Below are 16,651 nucleotides of genomic sequence, written 5' to 3' on the forward strand. Positions count from 1 at the left end.
GTTTCAGCAGTTCTTTAAAGTGCTCCACCCATCTTCGTTATTGGCCTTCATTATCCATGTTTGTCTTCCTAGCTCTGTCCTTATAGGTCTTTCTGGCCTGCTGCATCTGCCTGAGAGTTTCCTTGTTATGTCATGGAGTTCTTTAAGTTTCCATGGCTTGCTTCAGCTTGGGCTTCTGTGAAAAGAACAGATGATGGACACAATGCTGAACAAATCAAACATTCACCCCCAGTCACAGATCTGGGTTTAATCCATTGTTTTTGCGCTCAGCGCGCCACCCCAGTTTGGACAAAGCCATAAGCAAATCAAGTCTTGATCTGCTACCCATTGGAACAGTCAAGCCCAAACTGCCAGACATCCCTGGACCGGAAACAAGCATCATGGGACTAATTTCAGGGTATCACCCGCATCAGCCAGGCTAGCTTGAAACCAGTGGCACAGTGAGCACTTGACCCACATACCCTCCCACTTTAGATGACAAAAGGAAAAAGAACAGATGATGGATGGAATGCTGAACAAATCAAACATTTGCATATGGCTGGGTCCATACTGTGGTGGCGTAGTGAGCAAAAAAAAGATGTATTAAACCCAGATCTGTGACTGCCGGTGAATATTTGATTTGTTCAGCACTCCATCCATCATCTGTTCTTTTTTTTTTTGTAGCCCTAAGTGGATAGGGTATGCTCAGACATGGGTCTAGTGCTTACTGTGCCACTGGATTCAGGCTAGCCTGGCTGATGAGGGGTGATAACTCGAAAGTGGTCCCAGGATGCTTGTTTTCTGCCCAGGAAGGATCTGGCCTGGCAATATGGGCTGGACTGTCCCCATAGGGAGGAGGGTCAAGACTGATTTGCATATGGCTGGGTCCAACCTGGGGTGGCATGGTGAACAAAAAACTGTTGATTTACTGGAGGTGAATATTTGACTTGTTCAGTGTTTCCGTTCATCATGTGTTCTCTTTGGACTTCTGTGACAAGACCATTGATTAATCTTTGCTTGTCTGCTCTTAAGCTTTCCTTTGCCTGCTTGTTGGTTTTGGTGCATTGGCCCTGAGCTTTTTTTCTGCTCTTTTTCGGGTGGTGTTGACTGGATATTTCTTTTCCTTTCTCACTTGGATTTTGCAGAAGACTTGGTGGAGAGACATTATTTATGCTGGTGTTTCTTGGGACCTAGTACTGCCTGGTAGGTTGCTGTCACTGTTTCTTTGCTCTTATCCTACTGGTTTTCTGCTAGATGTTTGTCCTCTATTTGTTGCAGGAATTGATACTTGTTGCTAAGGGTAACTAAGTATTCACTCAGTTTCTGTGCATCTTTGAGGAGGGTGGTGGTGTCGGTTTGTCTCTGCTCTCCATGCTTTCTTCCACTTTATCTTCATCCTGGCCACAACAAGGTCATGGTCTGACACCCCATCCACTCCTCTTATCACGTTCACATCCTGCAGGGACCTTCAGAATATCTTGGTATTTCAGAAATGGTTGATCCGATTCTCTCTTGAATGGTCTGGTGACACCCACTTTGCCTTGTGAATTCTTTTGTGTGGCAACACACTGCCACCTACCTCCAGATTGTTCTGAGCACATAGATCTGCAAGCCTTTCACCATTCTTGTTCATTTCATCAAGGCCAAGGAGGTCCATGACTTCTTCGTCCCAGTTGTTGTTTCTTCCAATCTTGACATGGTGGTCCCACATCAGTATGGTAATGTCCCTCTTGGGACATTTCTCCAGGATGGACTGGAGTCTGTTGTAAAACTGTTCTTTTTCCTCTTTTTTTGCTGTCATGTGTATGTGCCTAGCACTGGATAACATTTTTGGTTGATCCTCCTTTTCTTTATGTGGAAGGTCGCTGTGATGATTCTGTGACTGTGGGTTTCCCAGCCAGAGATCTGTTGGCTGCCAGCATTTGCATCAGTGCTACTATATGAGTATGTGGGGCGTTCGCTTCTTCGTGTCCAGAACACAGCAACATTCCCCTTTGAGCCAGTCTTTTCTGTCCGGACTGTATTCATCTGGTTTTGCTAATGCCAAGTAGGACAAGGTTATTGTTTTTCATCTCCATGGTCACTTTGACTGTCTTGCCTGTCTCGTACCTGGTCCTCACATTGATGGTGATGGTCTAGGTCAAAAGCAGGTGGATCTACTTTGTGGCTTCCAGGGGTCTCTGGCTTTCTCCACAAGGCATCATATATCTCCTTAAAGTAGAGTCCTTTCTCCCCAATGATGTCTTCCTGTCTTTTGGTTGACGTTTCTGTAGCTAGAATTTTTTACTTGGAGGGGTAGCCAGCCTTACACAAAACCCTCCTCCTTTCACAGCCGAACTTGGGACATGCCACAGCAGAGTTGTGGGCCGCTATTGTTAGTAGGTAATTCTGAATGAGTTAATGTTGCTTCTACTCGTCATTCTCAGTGTTTTTCTTAAATTGCATTAAGGTTTGTGCGCCATGACAACATTTTCCCATTATCTATGAGTGACTCAACAGACATTGTTTTATTTCAGGGAAAAGGCTTACTCTGCTGGTAAAGCAATTTGTGAACGATTAAAGGATTCTATCCCGAGGCAGCTATTTGAAGTAGCGATACAAGCAGCAATCGGCAGCAAAATAATTGCTAGAGAAACGTAAGTGTCAGTTTTGATTTTTGCTTGAGTGTTCTATTCAATTTTTTTGCTTAAACACATACTTTATTCACAGTCTATCAAAGTTCATCTTTTTTTAGGTCAAAGCCTATCATAGAGCGTACCTGTCTGGTTTGCTAATTACTTTTTGGGACATTCTGAAAGATTCCCTGTAAATGCATTCCTGCCATTCCTTACCATTTGCTCTGTGTTTTGTAACTCGCATTTGCTTGCTTGATTTGTTTTAGGCTGTCCAGCTTGAGTTTGTCCCTCCTGTGGTGCATGTCCTATTTACTACATTCTTTCACGAGAGCTCGCTTTCTGTGAAAAAAGGCCTTTAAATCTTGTTCTTATCTCGCCACATTTACTGTGTATTCAAAGACAGAGGTCAAATGCAGGCTCTTTCTTCCTGGGAGCTTGGTGTTTACTTTCTTTTCTGACTTCAAAGTGAAAGGATTTATATGACAGTCTTTACCGCGGAAGGAAAGGCTTTCTTCTAGTACACAACAATATTTAAATGTCTGTAAATGAACTGTGCAGATTTTTCAGACTATATCAGAATAAGGAAAGCACTAATGAAGCACATGTAATTCTGAAGTATGGTGGACACAAACGTTTTAATATGATGATACCAAATCAATATACTAGGTGATGATATTTCCACATATAGCTTGTGCACTGTATACTTTTATCATAAATCTGTATGTCTGTGTAAATGCAATGGTCATTTCAATTGAAAATGTGTTATCTGTAATGGCAGTGTGCTACCACACCATGCATACTCCACTCTATGTCCTCCCACTCCTTTCCACTGTAAGACACTCTACGACACTACACGCCACTTGACTCCACTCTACTACATGCAACTTTACTCCACACCACTGTGCAACACGTTCCTCTACAGTGCACCACTCCACTCAACAACATGACACTCCATTCTATGCCACTCTGCTCTACTCCAATCCATTCTACAGCACATTTCTTCACTCTACAGCACTGTATGCCACTCTGCAACACTATACTCTGAAACACACCATTCAATTCCCTCTATACCATTCCACGCCACCTTACTCCACTCTGACACACTACGCCACTAAACTCTACGATGCTCTATTGTACTCCACTCTACAACTCTCTACCCCATGACACTCTACTCCACTGTACGTAACTCTCTCTATGCCATTCCATGCCATTTTACCCCACTCTGTGCCACACCTCTCTATCGGTCTACTCCACTCTACAACACTCTATACCACTACACTCTGCAACATTCTTCTCCACTCTACGACACTATGTAGCCCGCCACTCCATTCCGTCCACAACACTCTATAGCACTCCAATCCGCACTATTCCCCGACAAGGCACTCTATAATATTCTACTTCACTCCATGATACTCCACATTACGCAACTTCACTTTACGACACTCCACTCCATTCTCCACACCACTAACGTTTAGCCATACTGAACAGCATCCACGCTGATGTACAACATGGCTAAAACACATTGGGAAAGCCAATTAGCTCTTGCATAGGCGAGATTTATTATTTATTTATTTATTTTCAAAGTTTTATATAGCGCGAATATGACCACCAGGGGTATCAGAGTGCTTTACAATATATGCGGCAAGCGGGTACATGTAACCGACCTAGAGTAACCAAAGAGCGTGAATCATATACATAAAATATCACAGCAGGAGAAAATAAACGAAGTGATAATTACACAATCATAGGTGTTAGAACAACCTCATGACCCTTAAATGTCCAACATGGTAAACACAGCTAAAATTTCACAGTCATAAGTGATCGAACATTCTCCTGAGTCATAAAATGTGAAGGCCGTATTATACCAAGCGAAAATTCACAGACATGAAAAGACCAAGCATTCAAATGGTCCAGGCCGCCGGGCCACGGATCGATGGTTAGGCCACAGCATCACGTGGCGAGGCCAGACTGAGGTAAGAATTTTTTTCATTAGGAGCATTTTGGTTTCTTTCTTGAAGAGGAACGTGGAAGGATTCGTCCTGAGTTCGGGGGGGGGGGGGGAGTTCCAGATCCTTGGAGCGATACCAGAGAAGGCACGATTGTAGGTCTTTTTTTTCTTGAATTTATAGGATTTGAGTAATAGGGTGCTGGCACTTCTGGAGGCTCTCGAACCACACAAGGGCTCCAATTTCTGTGCGAGGTATTGCGGAGTCTAATAGTGGATGGCTTTGTGTACCATGCATGCACTTTTTAAGTGTATCTGGGCTTCATAAGAAAGCCAATCAAGGGCTAACAGGTCCGGAGAGTTATGGTTGACATTTCTGTGCCAGATATGAGCCTAGCAGCAGAATTGAGGGCAACCCTAGGAGGAGCCGTCTTCACTCTGGGCAAGCCACACAGCGTAGCACTTCCATAGTCCAGCTTTGAAATCACTAGGGCTTGCTCTGCAACCTTAAGGTCAGGAGCAGGAAGGTAGGGTTTGAGTTTTCTGAGGATGTTGAGTTGGAAGTTTGCTCCTTTGGTGAGGGAACTGATTAGCCTCTGCATGTTTAGGCTTTTGTCTAAAATGATCCCCAGAGAGGATTCCGAATCCACGAGGTGAGGTCTACATTTCAAGGCAGCCATTGGTCCATGTCCAGGGATTTTTTTTGGGGGAGAGATTCGGAGGAACTAAGTTTTTAAAGCATTAAGCTTCAGGTGATTGCGTGTCAGCCAGCATTGTGTTTCCAACAGGATAAAGTTGAGGGATTGAACGTCCTCGGCGGAAGCGATCTTCAGGTAAAGTTGAGTATCGTCTGCGTATAGAGCGTGGGAGATAGTGCTGACCCTTGTGCATCTCCAAGAGTAACTGGGGCCGAGTGAGACAGGGATTGGTTCACCTTGAAGCATTGTGATCTACTGTGAAGGAAAGAGGAGAACCAGTTAAGTACAGGCCCAGACAACCCCATCCTGTGTTCCAGGAGGTCAGTTAGGTTACCGTGTTTGACCGTATCAAAGGCTGACGACAGGTCGAGAAGGATCAAAAGGCAGGCCTCATTATGGTCAAATATTCTAAGTACATCATCTACAATGTGCGTCAACGCTGACTCTGTACTATGGCCCGCGCGAAAACCAGATTGACAATGGTCCAGAAGGAGGAATGATCGATGTGGTTTCAGACTTGGGCGAGCACACAATTCTCCAGGAGCTTTGCCAAAGTGGGGATGTTAGAAATTGGGCGAAAGTTATGAAGATCCATGGGATCCGAGGATGATTTCTTTAGAATCGGGGTGACTTGGCCCGCTTTAAGGCAATCAGGAATATCACCTTGACTGAGAGAAGCATTTACGATCCTAGTCCAGAGTGTTAGTAGGGAGGATCTGACTTCCAGGAACAGGTTCGCAAGTAGAGGGTCATTGTAATGATTAGAAGGTTTCAAAGACAACAGCATTTTGCGTATAGTGAGTTCATCAACTTCGCAAATGCTTGTTTACCATACAAACATATGCTTCTAGTCTAAATACCATATGCTTCTCAGTGTTAACAGTCTGAGGTTTGCCTGCCATCCATTGTAGAATCAAAGTGGTACTAATTTTTTGTTTAACAAATGTTTAAAAGTAAAAATAGGAATGTATACCTATCACCAAACAAATCATACATTATTTGACAAATATACCAATCTGCTTATGAACTTTACTTGCATGTACTGGTAAATGAAAGCAATCAAACAGTGGAGCTCCATCATAAATGGTATTACTCTTTATATTCACATATTTGTGAGCTTGCCGTTTTGTGATAAGACTAAATCCCAATAACTTAATCTATGGACTTCCTATAATAATTGCTGGGGTCTGAACACGTATCCAAAGTGTGGTTTGAAAATGCACGAATAAGACTATAAGGTGCTTATCTCTTCAACATTGGAAAGTCTATGTTCATCTTCTCAAAACTAGTATGCAAATTTTTGGAAAATGGCCCTCTCTAAAGGGTCACCCAAAACCTGTGTTTGCTTTGTTTGCCCTAAATTGGCAGGGTATGCCCAGACATGGGCCATTTGCTCACTTTGCTTCTGGATTCCAGCTAGCCTGGCTGATGAGGGGCGTTACACCGAAACTGGTCCCAGGATGCTTGTTTCCGGTCCAGGGAAGCCCTGCTTGGCAGTTCGGGCTGGACTGTTCCCATGAGTTACAGGGTCAAGTCTGATTTGCATATGGCTGGGTCTGAAATGGGGTGGTAAAGTGAGCTAAAGATTGATGATGGATTCAACCCAGATCTGTGACTGGGGGTGAGTGTCTGAAAAGTTTCAGTGCTCCGTACATCATCTCCTAGTGTTTGCTTTGTTCACCCAAAACATTTTGCATTCCACCTCTTTTTCTGATCACCTTTTAGTTGGCTTTAGGATTCTGAACACTACATCACTGCTGATCAGTGATGACATGCATGTGCTTCTCACCAAAACATAGTAACATTGGTTTATACACAATTGGTATTCTTAATTTACTTGTAAGTCCCTTGTAAAGGTGGTATACTATGTACCTGTAAATTAAATGCTACTAGTGGGCCTGGAGCACTGTTTGTGCCACCCATACAAGTAGCCCTTCAAACCTGACTCAGGCCTACCACTGCAGGGCCTGTGTGTGCAGTTCACTGCCAATTTGACTTGGCATTTAAAATCCCTTGCCAAGCCTTAAACTCCCCTTTTAATTCCATATAAGTCACCCCTAAGGGAGGCCATAAGTAGCCCATAGGGCAGGGTGCTGTGTAAGTAAAAGGTAGGATATGTACTTTTATGTTTTGCATGCCCTGGTTTTTCACAGACACCCACATTCTTCGTTTTCACTGCTGTGAGGCCTACTACTCTCATAGGTTAACAATGGGAGTTCCTTATTACACTTTTATTTTTTTAAATCCTTTTATTAAACTTTTCGTCAGTTGCAGTATACAGAGTATCATTTACAGGAGCCTTGTTGGCATAAATCCAGGAAATTAACCATTATTAGTTAGAACGTACATTGTTTCAGACACGGACATATTGCCAGGATTACACTACAAATCTGTTTTCAAATGTTCTGCTTTGCATTTCGAAGCCTACATTGACAAACACTTTCTAAATGATATTCAACTCACACGCACCCCTTACTTCAGGTCTCCTCTCTCCCTCCCCCCTATGTTCCAGAGGCATCTGTATTCCACCCAGTGGCTCCATATGTTCCCCAATTTCTTGGGGCAGCCTCTACTTTCGTAGACTACTTTATTCGGTAGCACTACACCAGTCTAAGTCAGACTTCTGTTGCCCTATCCTTGAGAGGAGGCTTGCCCCCCATGCTCTGGCAATATTTATTTTAGCTACCATTGCTGCCACCATTAACCAGATTTTTTGATTTCTTTGCCAGGTCTGATCACTTTTTACGCATAGTATGTGCCATCTGGCCTCTGCTGGAATTTCTTGCCACAGGACCTCGGACATAACTCTTATCACCTTTCCCCAGAATAACTGTATAGCCGGGCATCCCCAGATAATATGGAAGAAGGTGCTTCTTTGATTACAGCCTCTTGTACACAGGTCTGTGGGGGCCTGTCCCAGCTTACACAGCAGCACCCCTGTAGAGTAAGATCTATGCAGGATCCGCAATTGGACCAAGTGAACTCTCACTCTTATTGATACTTCCCTTGGTCTTGAATTGCCTCGGACCAGTCATCATCCTCCAGGAGCCCGATATTGGTTTCCCAAGCTTCTCGCAATGCCCTCAGTGGATCAGGTGCATTATTGATGATCTTTTTTATATATTGAGGATGTGGCTTTTTCCAGGTTTGGATCCTCCCACTTCTCGTAGCATGACACTGTCCCACAGCGGGGTCCTTTGTGTTACTCTATTGTCCCACCCAGGAAGTTATTGGCTTTCCGCCATGCATTAATCACTGCTTGTGTGTGAAAACTTGTGTGTGAGCTTGACCGCAGCTTTACGATACAATGCCCCCCATGTAGCTCGTGTGCCCCATCCCTAGATGGTCCGTTCTGTATACCGGGTCATTCCTATCTGCGTAGATCCACTTGTTAATCTGTACCATCTGGGACACCCAATTAATTTAGTACCTTGAGTATCCACCAAATAATCTGAATATCTGCAACAATATGCTGACTGTGAATAGAGGCCTGGTGGCATATAGCAAAATGTTGTTGGTGTATAGTGAAATAGGCTTTTCCCAGTTCCTCTCTTCCATTATCCCGGTCATTACAGGGTCTCCTCTTACCCACACTGCAAATGGCTCCAGTGCTAATGCGAACAAAATGGGGGAGAATGGGCATCCCTGTCTTGTCCCCTTATGCAGTTCAAAAGAGCGGGAAACCGAGCCGTTTACCCGCACCCTGGCAGTTAGTTTTGTGTAGAGTAGTTTGAAGCATGCCTGATATTTGGGGTCAACCCTGAATCTTTCCAAGACTGCAAATAGATAGTTCCACTCGATACAATCATACGCCATTTGTGCGTACAGCGAAAGCAGTACCGCTTCCTCTGCTGGGTGAGACTTGCTCAGGTGCAGGAACAAACGCCTAAGGTTTAGCCTAGCACTCCGGTTTGGCACAAAGCCTAATTGATCTGGGTGTACCAGGGTCGTCATAACCCTTAGAATATGGTTCACCAGGACCTTGGCCAAAATTTTTGCCTCTGAGGTTAGAAAGAATATGGGCCTATACGAGCTGCATTCTTACAGTGGTTCATCCGCCTTCAGGATCACCACTACTGTGGCTATGCATTGGTCTGTTGTCAGGCACCCCCTTTCCCTTTCCTCTTCAAACATCTTCAACAAGTATGGAGCCATCGACCCCTCCCGCTGTACCTATGCACAGTTCGGTAGGAAGACCATTGGGTCCTGATGCCTTTCCGGCCTGTAGGTCACTTATGGCCCCTTCAATTTCCTGAACTGTGATATCTTTGTCAATGTCTTCCCTATCTGCATCTTGTAGCTAAGGAAGTTGGACATCCACTAGTAACTCTCTGCAATCGTCACTTGTTCTAACTGGGTTTGAGGTATATATTCCCTCGTAATAAACAGCAAAGGCCTCCGCTATTCCCTTCCGGGTCGTCTGCATTTCCCAGTTGGAGTCCCGTATTTCCACCACACAGCTCTCTGTCTCTCTTTTCCAACCACGCAATCATTCTATTTGCTTTATTTCTGAGATCGTATAACCTCCTTTGCCTTGCTAATGCTGGGGATCTAGCCTCATCATTTCCTGCTGTTTATGCCGGATTAGGTGTGGGAGGGGTGGATCAGTTTCTTCCCCTGTTAGCGCTGTTGCTTCCAAATTAACTAGACCTCTTTCCAAATTGTCCCATTGGATCTTTTTTACACTACCCCAGTAGTGCTTGCGCGTGTCCACATATCACCAGTTTGAATGCTGCCCATAAAGTGCATGCGGAGTCTATGGCCTTCTCGTTTTCCTGGAAATAGAGTTGCACCCTCTCCTTAATCTGCTTGACTAGATCTTTGTTCCTCCAAATCCAGGGATCTATTCTGGGTGGAAATACCGCTACTCTTGGTGGGCCCTGGAGGACCACCTCTATGGAGAGTGGTCCTCCAGTAGATTGTTTGTTTTCCTAAACTCTCTGTGTGCATCAGGATATGGTCAAAGCTGGAGTAGCTGCCATGCATCATTGAGTAAAGAACTATATTGCCTTTCTCTGTGATTGTGCAGGCCCCACAGGGCCGTTAGACCTATGGCCTCCACAAACGCACGTAGTTGCTCCTCCCCTCTTCCCTTAGTCTCTTTCGCTTCCCTGTCTCTCTCTGGTTCAATTGACCAGTCCCGACAATGTTCAGTGGCACATAAACTGAAATTATGTTCAGGACCCTCCTCTCTCCTGGTGAGTGCCACATATCTCTCAAGTGGGTCGTGCTTGATCTCTTTTATAGCTAGGGGAAGGGCGGTCCTCGTCAGTATTCCCACCCCTCTCGACCCCAATGTATAACCAAGCGTGTGCCACCAGTTTTTATCCATACCTATCTAGTGCTTTGGATTGTTTACCCTTAAGATGCGTTTCTTGCAGTAGCACCAGATCGGGGAAGTGCTCATGTAGGTATTGGAACACTGCTGTACGCTTAATTCGATTGCCCAACCTGTTGCCATTCCAGGTATGTATTTTCAATTTAATATCGCTCTGGCACCATGCCTGCTTCTGAGGCCCTATGGTCGGAACTTCCCTACGTGTGCCACTAACTTCTGTTTTGGCCATCCTGCTGGCTGAAACTCCACTTCATGTACTAAACACTGTAAATATGTTGCATCCTGATGATCCTGTAACATACAATAAACCTTCCCATTTTGTCTATTACAATGCCGCATTCCCTAACTACTAAACTCTCCCCTCCCTGCTACCCTGCTAGGTATGCTTAACTAACCACCACCCTTCCCAAACTTGCAGAGCACCTGTCGCCCCTTAACTGTATTATCTAAAACGGGGTAGGCCAGTGCCTGATAATATAGATGGCCACCCTCGTCTGCTCCCACCCCCTCAGACTCTTGGTCTTGTTATCGCTCCTGCCAACTTACCCAATTTTACATAAAGGATATGCTTGACAATATCTTTCCAGCACTTCAGATGATCCTTGGCCCATGGCAATAGTTTTGGTTATGTACCTATCCTAGGAGTCCAATCTGTTTTGCTCTATCCATTTCCGTCGGCTATGTGCGTTCCGTCTTCCATTAGGCTGAGCAGCTGTTCTGTCTGCTTTCCTCTTCGCTGGCCGCGCTGGGAGTTGTTTCCTGCCGTCCGCCAGCCCTCTAGCCACTCCCATGCTTTCTCTGCCGTGTTAAAATGCCGGGTCTTTCCCTCTGCAATGACCCTTAATTTTGCCGGGATCAACATCATGTATTTGATCTCTTAGCTGCACACTTCCCTCTTGACCGCCTCAAAAGTCCACCTTTGCCTCTGGACCTACAACGTGAAGTCAGGGAATAACCAACTAGTTGCATTTTCTTAGCGGAGATCACCATGCACCCGTGTGGCTTGCAATATAGCGTCCCTGTTGTGATAGTTTGGATCTGGGCTATTATCGTTCTGGGTGGCGCATCCGATTTTGGCTTGGGAAGGGGGCATCTGTAAGGCCGCTCTATTGTAAAATAAGTGAAGAATCTTTTTTGTTTTAGATGTTGTAATATTAGGTCTTCCAAGAATAGATCCACGCTCGGCCCCTCCATGCCTTCAGGGACCCCCACCACTCGAACGTTGTTTCTTTAAGCCCTCTCTTCCTGGTCCTCCAGGCTCGCAGCCAGAGTCCCTTGCTGTTTTGTGAGGGTCTGCACCTATTCCTCAAGGTGCTTTGTGCTATTCTGTACCATCCCCACTTCAGTCTCTGTCGCATTAACTTCCTTAGAGATTTTGTGCAGGTCTGCCCTCAGCAGGTTGACATCCGGGATCACAGCATCTAGGTTGGGTTCGATGGTCCCTTTCAGATCTGCAATTGCTGCCATGATTGCGCTTAAGGAGGGTTCTGCAGGTTCTTCTGTTCGTGGCTCTTGGGTCCTCGTTGCCTGTTTCGAAACCTCATATTTGTCCATTTTATTGGTCTGGGTCCCTGCCTGTCCTTTGGGCATCATCCGTGAGAAGAGCTCTGCGGCAGCTTTTTTCAACCCTTTGTTTCACAACTCCAGGTTTCGGATGCGTACTCTCCGCCCCGTCTTCCACTTCCAAATGGCTAGGTAGGTCTCACTTCTCGACCGTTATTCTTGGCAGGCTCGGGCCTTAGTGCAATCCCTCTGGGAGGCAGGCGTATGCTTGCTCTTGTTTATTTCCCTTGATTTGACTCCTTCACCTAAAGGTGCTTGCTGCTCCCGCTGATGCACCTTTGCAGACAAATAGATTCAGATTTCGTTTGATGAATGTCGGCCTGTAGGTCCCACTCTGTATTGCTCCATATGTGGATCTCTCCTCCCTCTGGCACCGATCTGTCTCTGGGACGTTTGTATGAATTGCCAAGTTTAGCCAGCTTGTATTTTCCCCTGGTGACCCGGCGGTCAGTCTGTGTACTCCTTCGTCTCCGACCTCCGGTTCTTGGCCTCTCCTTCTGGGCTCGGTGTACTAGGCCCTGGTGTGTGTTGCATTTACACCAGTGTCCGCAGAAATGTTAAGCCAAATTTTAAACATGTCTGATACCAGTGGCATCACACATGTATTTAAGACAATTTCTTCGGGACGTTAACACCATTTGAATCAGTTCTGGGCATCTTCCCGAATTTTGTCCATTCTGTCTTTGGCGGCCTACCTTTAATTTTGGGACTTGTAGCAGGAATTTTATTTTTGTTCCTTCTGCTCCGATATGGCAAGCCAATCCACAGACAAGACTCCAGCAACAATGGAAGAAACGATCCTAGAAATACGATACCAAGACCGTATCACTAAGGTCCTCGGATTGACCTGGCTAAGAGATCGGAGTACAACTTGGTTTCTTTCATTCAGACCAATCTGGCAGGATTGCATCTTACCTGTGCTTCGATGTCTGCTATGGGGAGAAAAATGCGTGTTGGACGTCTGTCTTACACTACCATCAGCAGTACCAATGGATATCGATACTTTGCTTTGTCCTGTAACGACTCATGCAACGTGTTGTTCCTAGCGGCTACCTATTCTGATGACGGCATTCGTTGACACTTCACCACTACGAGTAGGTGGAAGTGAAGTACGACAGGAAAGCAGCACCAAACAGGTACAACCTTCTGTGAACATTGCTGATCCAAACATGGATGATAGCAATCACGCACAGAACTGCACAGTTTCAGCATTTTCGAACTTGGTCGAACTTTCACCTGATGTTGTAGACCAATTTTTTGCAAGCCTATCTGATATGATGTTCTCCCCTGAACCACGAGAATAACTTTTAAAAACAACATGCACACAGCGTTCCCTGAACTCTGAATTTGGCCTTTCGTTCTGTTAAACAAAGCAAACTGAAAACTTTTGGAACTATTTTTCCCATGAAAACGAAATTATTTTTTCTTTCAAATAAATAATATTTACCATTTTTTCAGGCACATGGTACTTTGCTTAAAGTAGAACTATTCTTAGAGAACAGAGCTTCTATTTTTTGAGACATTAGAGACAATATTTTACCTCAGCCTCTAGCACATGTACAGTACCGTATAAGATATGTGATGGAATGGTCTCGACCTTCTTTTCTGTATACAGAGCCATTTCATGTATAATTTTCGCAATTTGTTTAGCTGATATATATGCATTTAACTGAATGATAACCCTGCTTAAAAAAACGTACAGTACCAATACTCATTTTCGTGTATATACCATACATCATTTCTAATGCAATTATGTATTTTGAGGTGGGTTGGAAAACACACATGCATCATATGTTTAATATTACTTATCTTTTAGTAATGATGGACATTAATACGTGGAGTGGGTGTTGTATTTCTATCTAGGACCCTAATTCGATATTCCCGATTCATGCCCTTATGTGGTTATAATAAATAATATCCTTATAAAGGCATAAGAATCATATCCATATTTAGTAATAGCCCATGCAGTCCAAAGCACTGCAAGGCTACTCCCATAGACTCCTAGAAAGCACAACGCTTTCTTTAAACAAACCAAGACTCCAGCAGCCCGGGAAAAGCCCCAGCTTTTGTTTTGATTTGCACAAGAACTCCTGGAGTCCAAAAAGAACTGTTAGTTCTTAGTGACGTCTTATGTCCAACCTTACGTCAAACCCGGCACCTTTCAGGTATAAATATACCATTGTTGCCTTAAGCAAACACACAGTGGTGGGGAGCAGAGCGACGTTCTACTTGTCCGACAGCCTAGCTGTTGCCAGAGCCGAAGGAAGCCGCCCCTCCCTTTTTTGACGCGCTGGAGAAGCTGCCTTTTCTCACGCTGAGAAATCAAGCTCCGGTGTTCCCAAGTTACCCTCGCGGGTTGCTGGGAGATTGAGTCCTGATAAGCGAGATACAAGACCTCCTTCATTCTATGACCAAGGTACGGAGCTGATTAAAACCTTATAGAGAATTCTTGATTCCGATCACTTGGCAAAAAACCTAACTAACTTAAAATTGCTACTTATTTACTTACTCCTTCCTACGTATTAGGCTTAGGTCAGGTACACTGGGGTAGGCGTATCTTAGAAGCACCAGTTGAGTCTGTTAGTCAATGTTTTTATGTATGTATATATTTTATCCATTTTAAAGTATCATATGACTAAGAAACCATATCAATGCTTTTGCAGTATTATTTCATAATACTACTTTTACTGTACGCACTTTACTTTATAATAAGTATTGCAATTGTGGCAATTCATTTCTCTTGCATGAGAAAGAAGACTGCTCAAAAAATAACACCTTTTTATTGAAAACGCCCGTCTCTCTATTTCTCTGCATTCTGGTGGAACTAAGCATGCACGATTGACTGAGTGAAATAGCTTTCTATTGTTTTCACACAACTCTAGAGATACACTCTTTATTCTGAGGGAGCAAAGTTGTCATGTTAATGCGGTTGTCAGAAACTGAATCCCTTCTTGTCTAATCAGGTAAGTTCGCTCCTCCCTGTTTATTCGAGAAAGTTTCTAGTGACCGCTGAGCTAGCTGGCAAAACTAATTAAGTCTAACATAGTCAGTAGCGATCTAGATGACCTAAGTCCTATGTCTACACTGCTGTTTGTTATTCCAATGCGCAGAGCCTATTGGGAAAATAGGAACTACACTACAGATGAACCCTGTAAATAATCATGTTCTTTAAATTTAGCTGACATTACTAAATCTGACATCATATTATTAATATTTTCAAAGTCCCAATCATCAGAAAAAGAACTTGGTATCACAAAATCACTTAAGGAAACCTTAAACTGGTGTGGATACTTCAAGAGCTCAATCGGGCCATAAATTTCATAGTCAGTTCTGTCCCATGCTATACCCCCAGGTATTGGATTGGCTGTGATGTTCACTGATGATAGTTATCTTTTCTCGATGTGAGAGGATCTGTGAGACTTTAGGACCAAGTTGATGTTCTGACTTGCTGTGTCCATTGTACTATATTTTCCATCAATGAATTTACCCAAGTATAAAACCATGATGAGCCAAAGCAGGAGGAAAAGTATACCTAACACAGTCCTAAATTCAATCCATGGTGAAATCAGATATGTTTCTTTTAGTTGGTGAAAAAGCTTGATTATTTTTTCTTTGAAAGTTTTTGTTGCTGGCTTGTCTCCATGTTCACTTGGATCATCGTAAAAGTCATCAAAGTTGATAAAATAGCCAGATGCAGTTCTGTCAATTGGTGGGATTGCTTCCGGATTTCCATTGATCTTTGCATTTTCTTTTGTTACATTTGTACAGCCTGAGGCTACATCGTTGTAGATTGGTGTATCATCAGGAATTGTTGCAATTTGGGTTTCAAGAGGCACAAGTTCCAAGGCTTTGTTGCTTAGTCCTTGTTTATTTACTGCAGGTTTATCGAATGTGATTAGTCTCTCAGTTTGAACCTCTTGGATTGTAGCTAAGATTGGTCTTCTGCTATTTCTTGGTAATCCACTGGGCCTGCTATTTATGATCGGCCACATGTTTGTGGTTTCACCAGGTCGATGGAAACAATTCTGTTTTCCTTTTTACCAGCAAGTGGCGGTAGTACTACTTGTCTTGTTTCGCTGACAGCTAAGACAGGTACTGCTTTTCAGTAAGAAGGCCCAAATTCCTTCTTCACCGCGATCTTTTCTCTGACCAGATTCCTAATCTTTGGAATCCAGACAGGTCTTGCTGGGACAGGTGGTTCTTCAGAGGTTGTTGGCTTAAACTTTGTTACTTAGACTCTTTCTTATTTCATTCAAGTCCTGTAAAACAGCCAAACGATCTTTGATATCAAAAGTTTTATCTTCTACCACTGAAGTTTGACGATCCAGATCCTGGATAATAATTCTAGTACCAAACAAAAGTTCATACGGACTGATACCTTCTAGAGAATTTCTTGGCATGTTATTAAGACTACGTTGGACACTTATTAGATGTTTGACCCACCCATCACCCGAACCTAATACCCTCGCTGTTATAGATTGCTTTATGTCACGTTTTTTTCTTTCCACTACCG

At 43.9% G+C, this 16,651-nt stretch overlaps 1 protein-coding gene across 3 annotated transcripts in view; it reads left to right on the forward strand.

Moving 5' to 3' along the window:
- GUF1 (GTP binding elongation factor GUF1) overlaps positions 1–16,651 on the forward strand; it is a 270,588-nt gene that overhangs the window by 218,718 nt on the left and 35,219 nt on the right. For all 3 annotated transcript variants that reach the window (XM_086962692.1, XM_086962693.1, XM_086962694.1), the window contains exon 16: positions 2,496–2,615. In XM_086962692.1, coding sequence (XP_086818818.1) covers positions 2,496–2,615 — 120 coding nt within the window. The remainder of the gene's footprint in view (positions 1–2,495; positions 2,616–16,651) is intronic.

This window comes from Lissotriton vulgaris, chromosome 3_1 (assembly GCF_964263255.1).
Source record: "Lissotriton vulgaris chromosome 3_1, aLisVul1.2, whole genome shotgun sequence".
In the NCBI taxonomy this organism is placed as follows: domain Eukaryota; kingdom Metazoa; phylum Chordata; class Amphibia; order Caudata; family Salamandridae; genus Lissotriton; species Lissotriton vulgaris.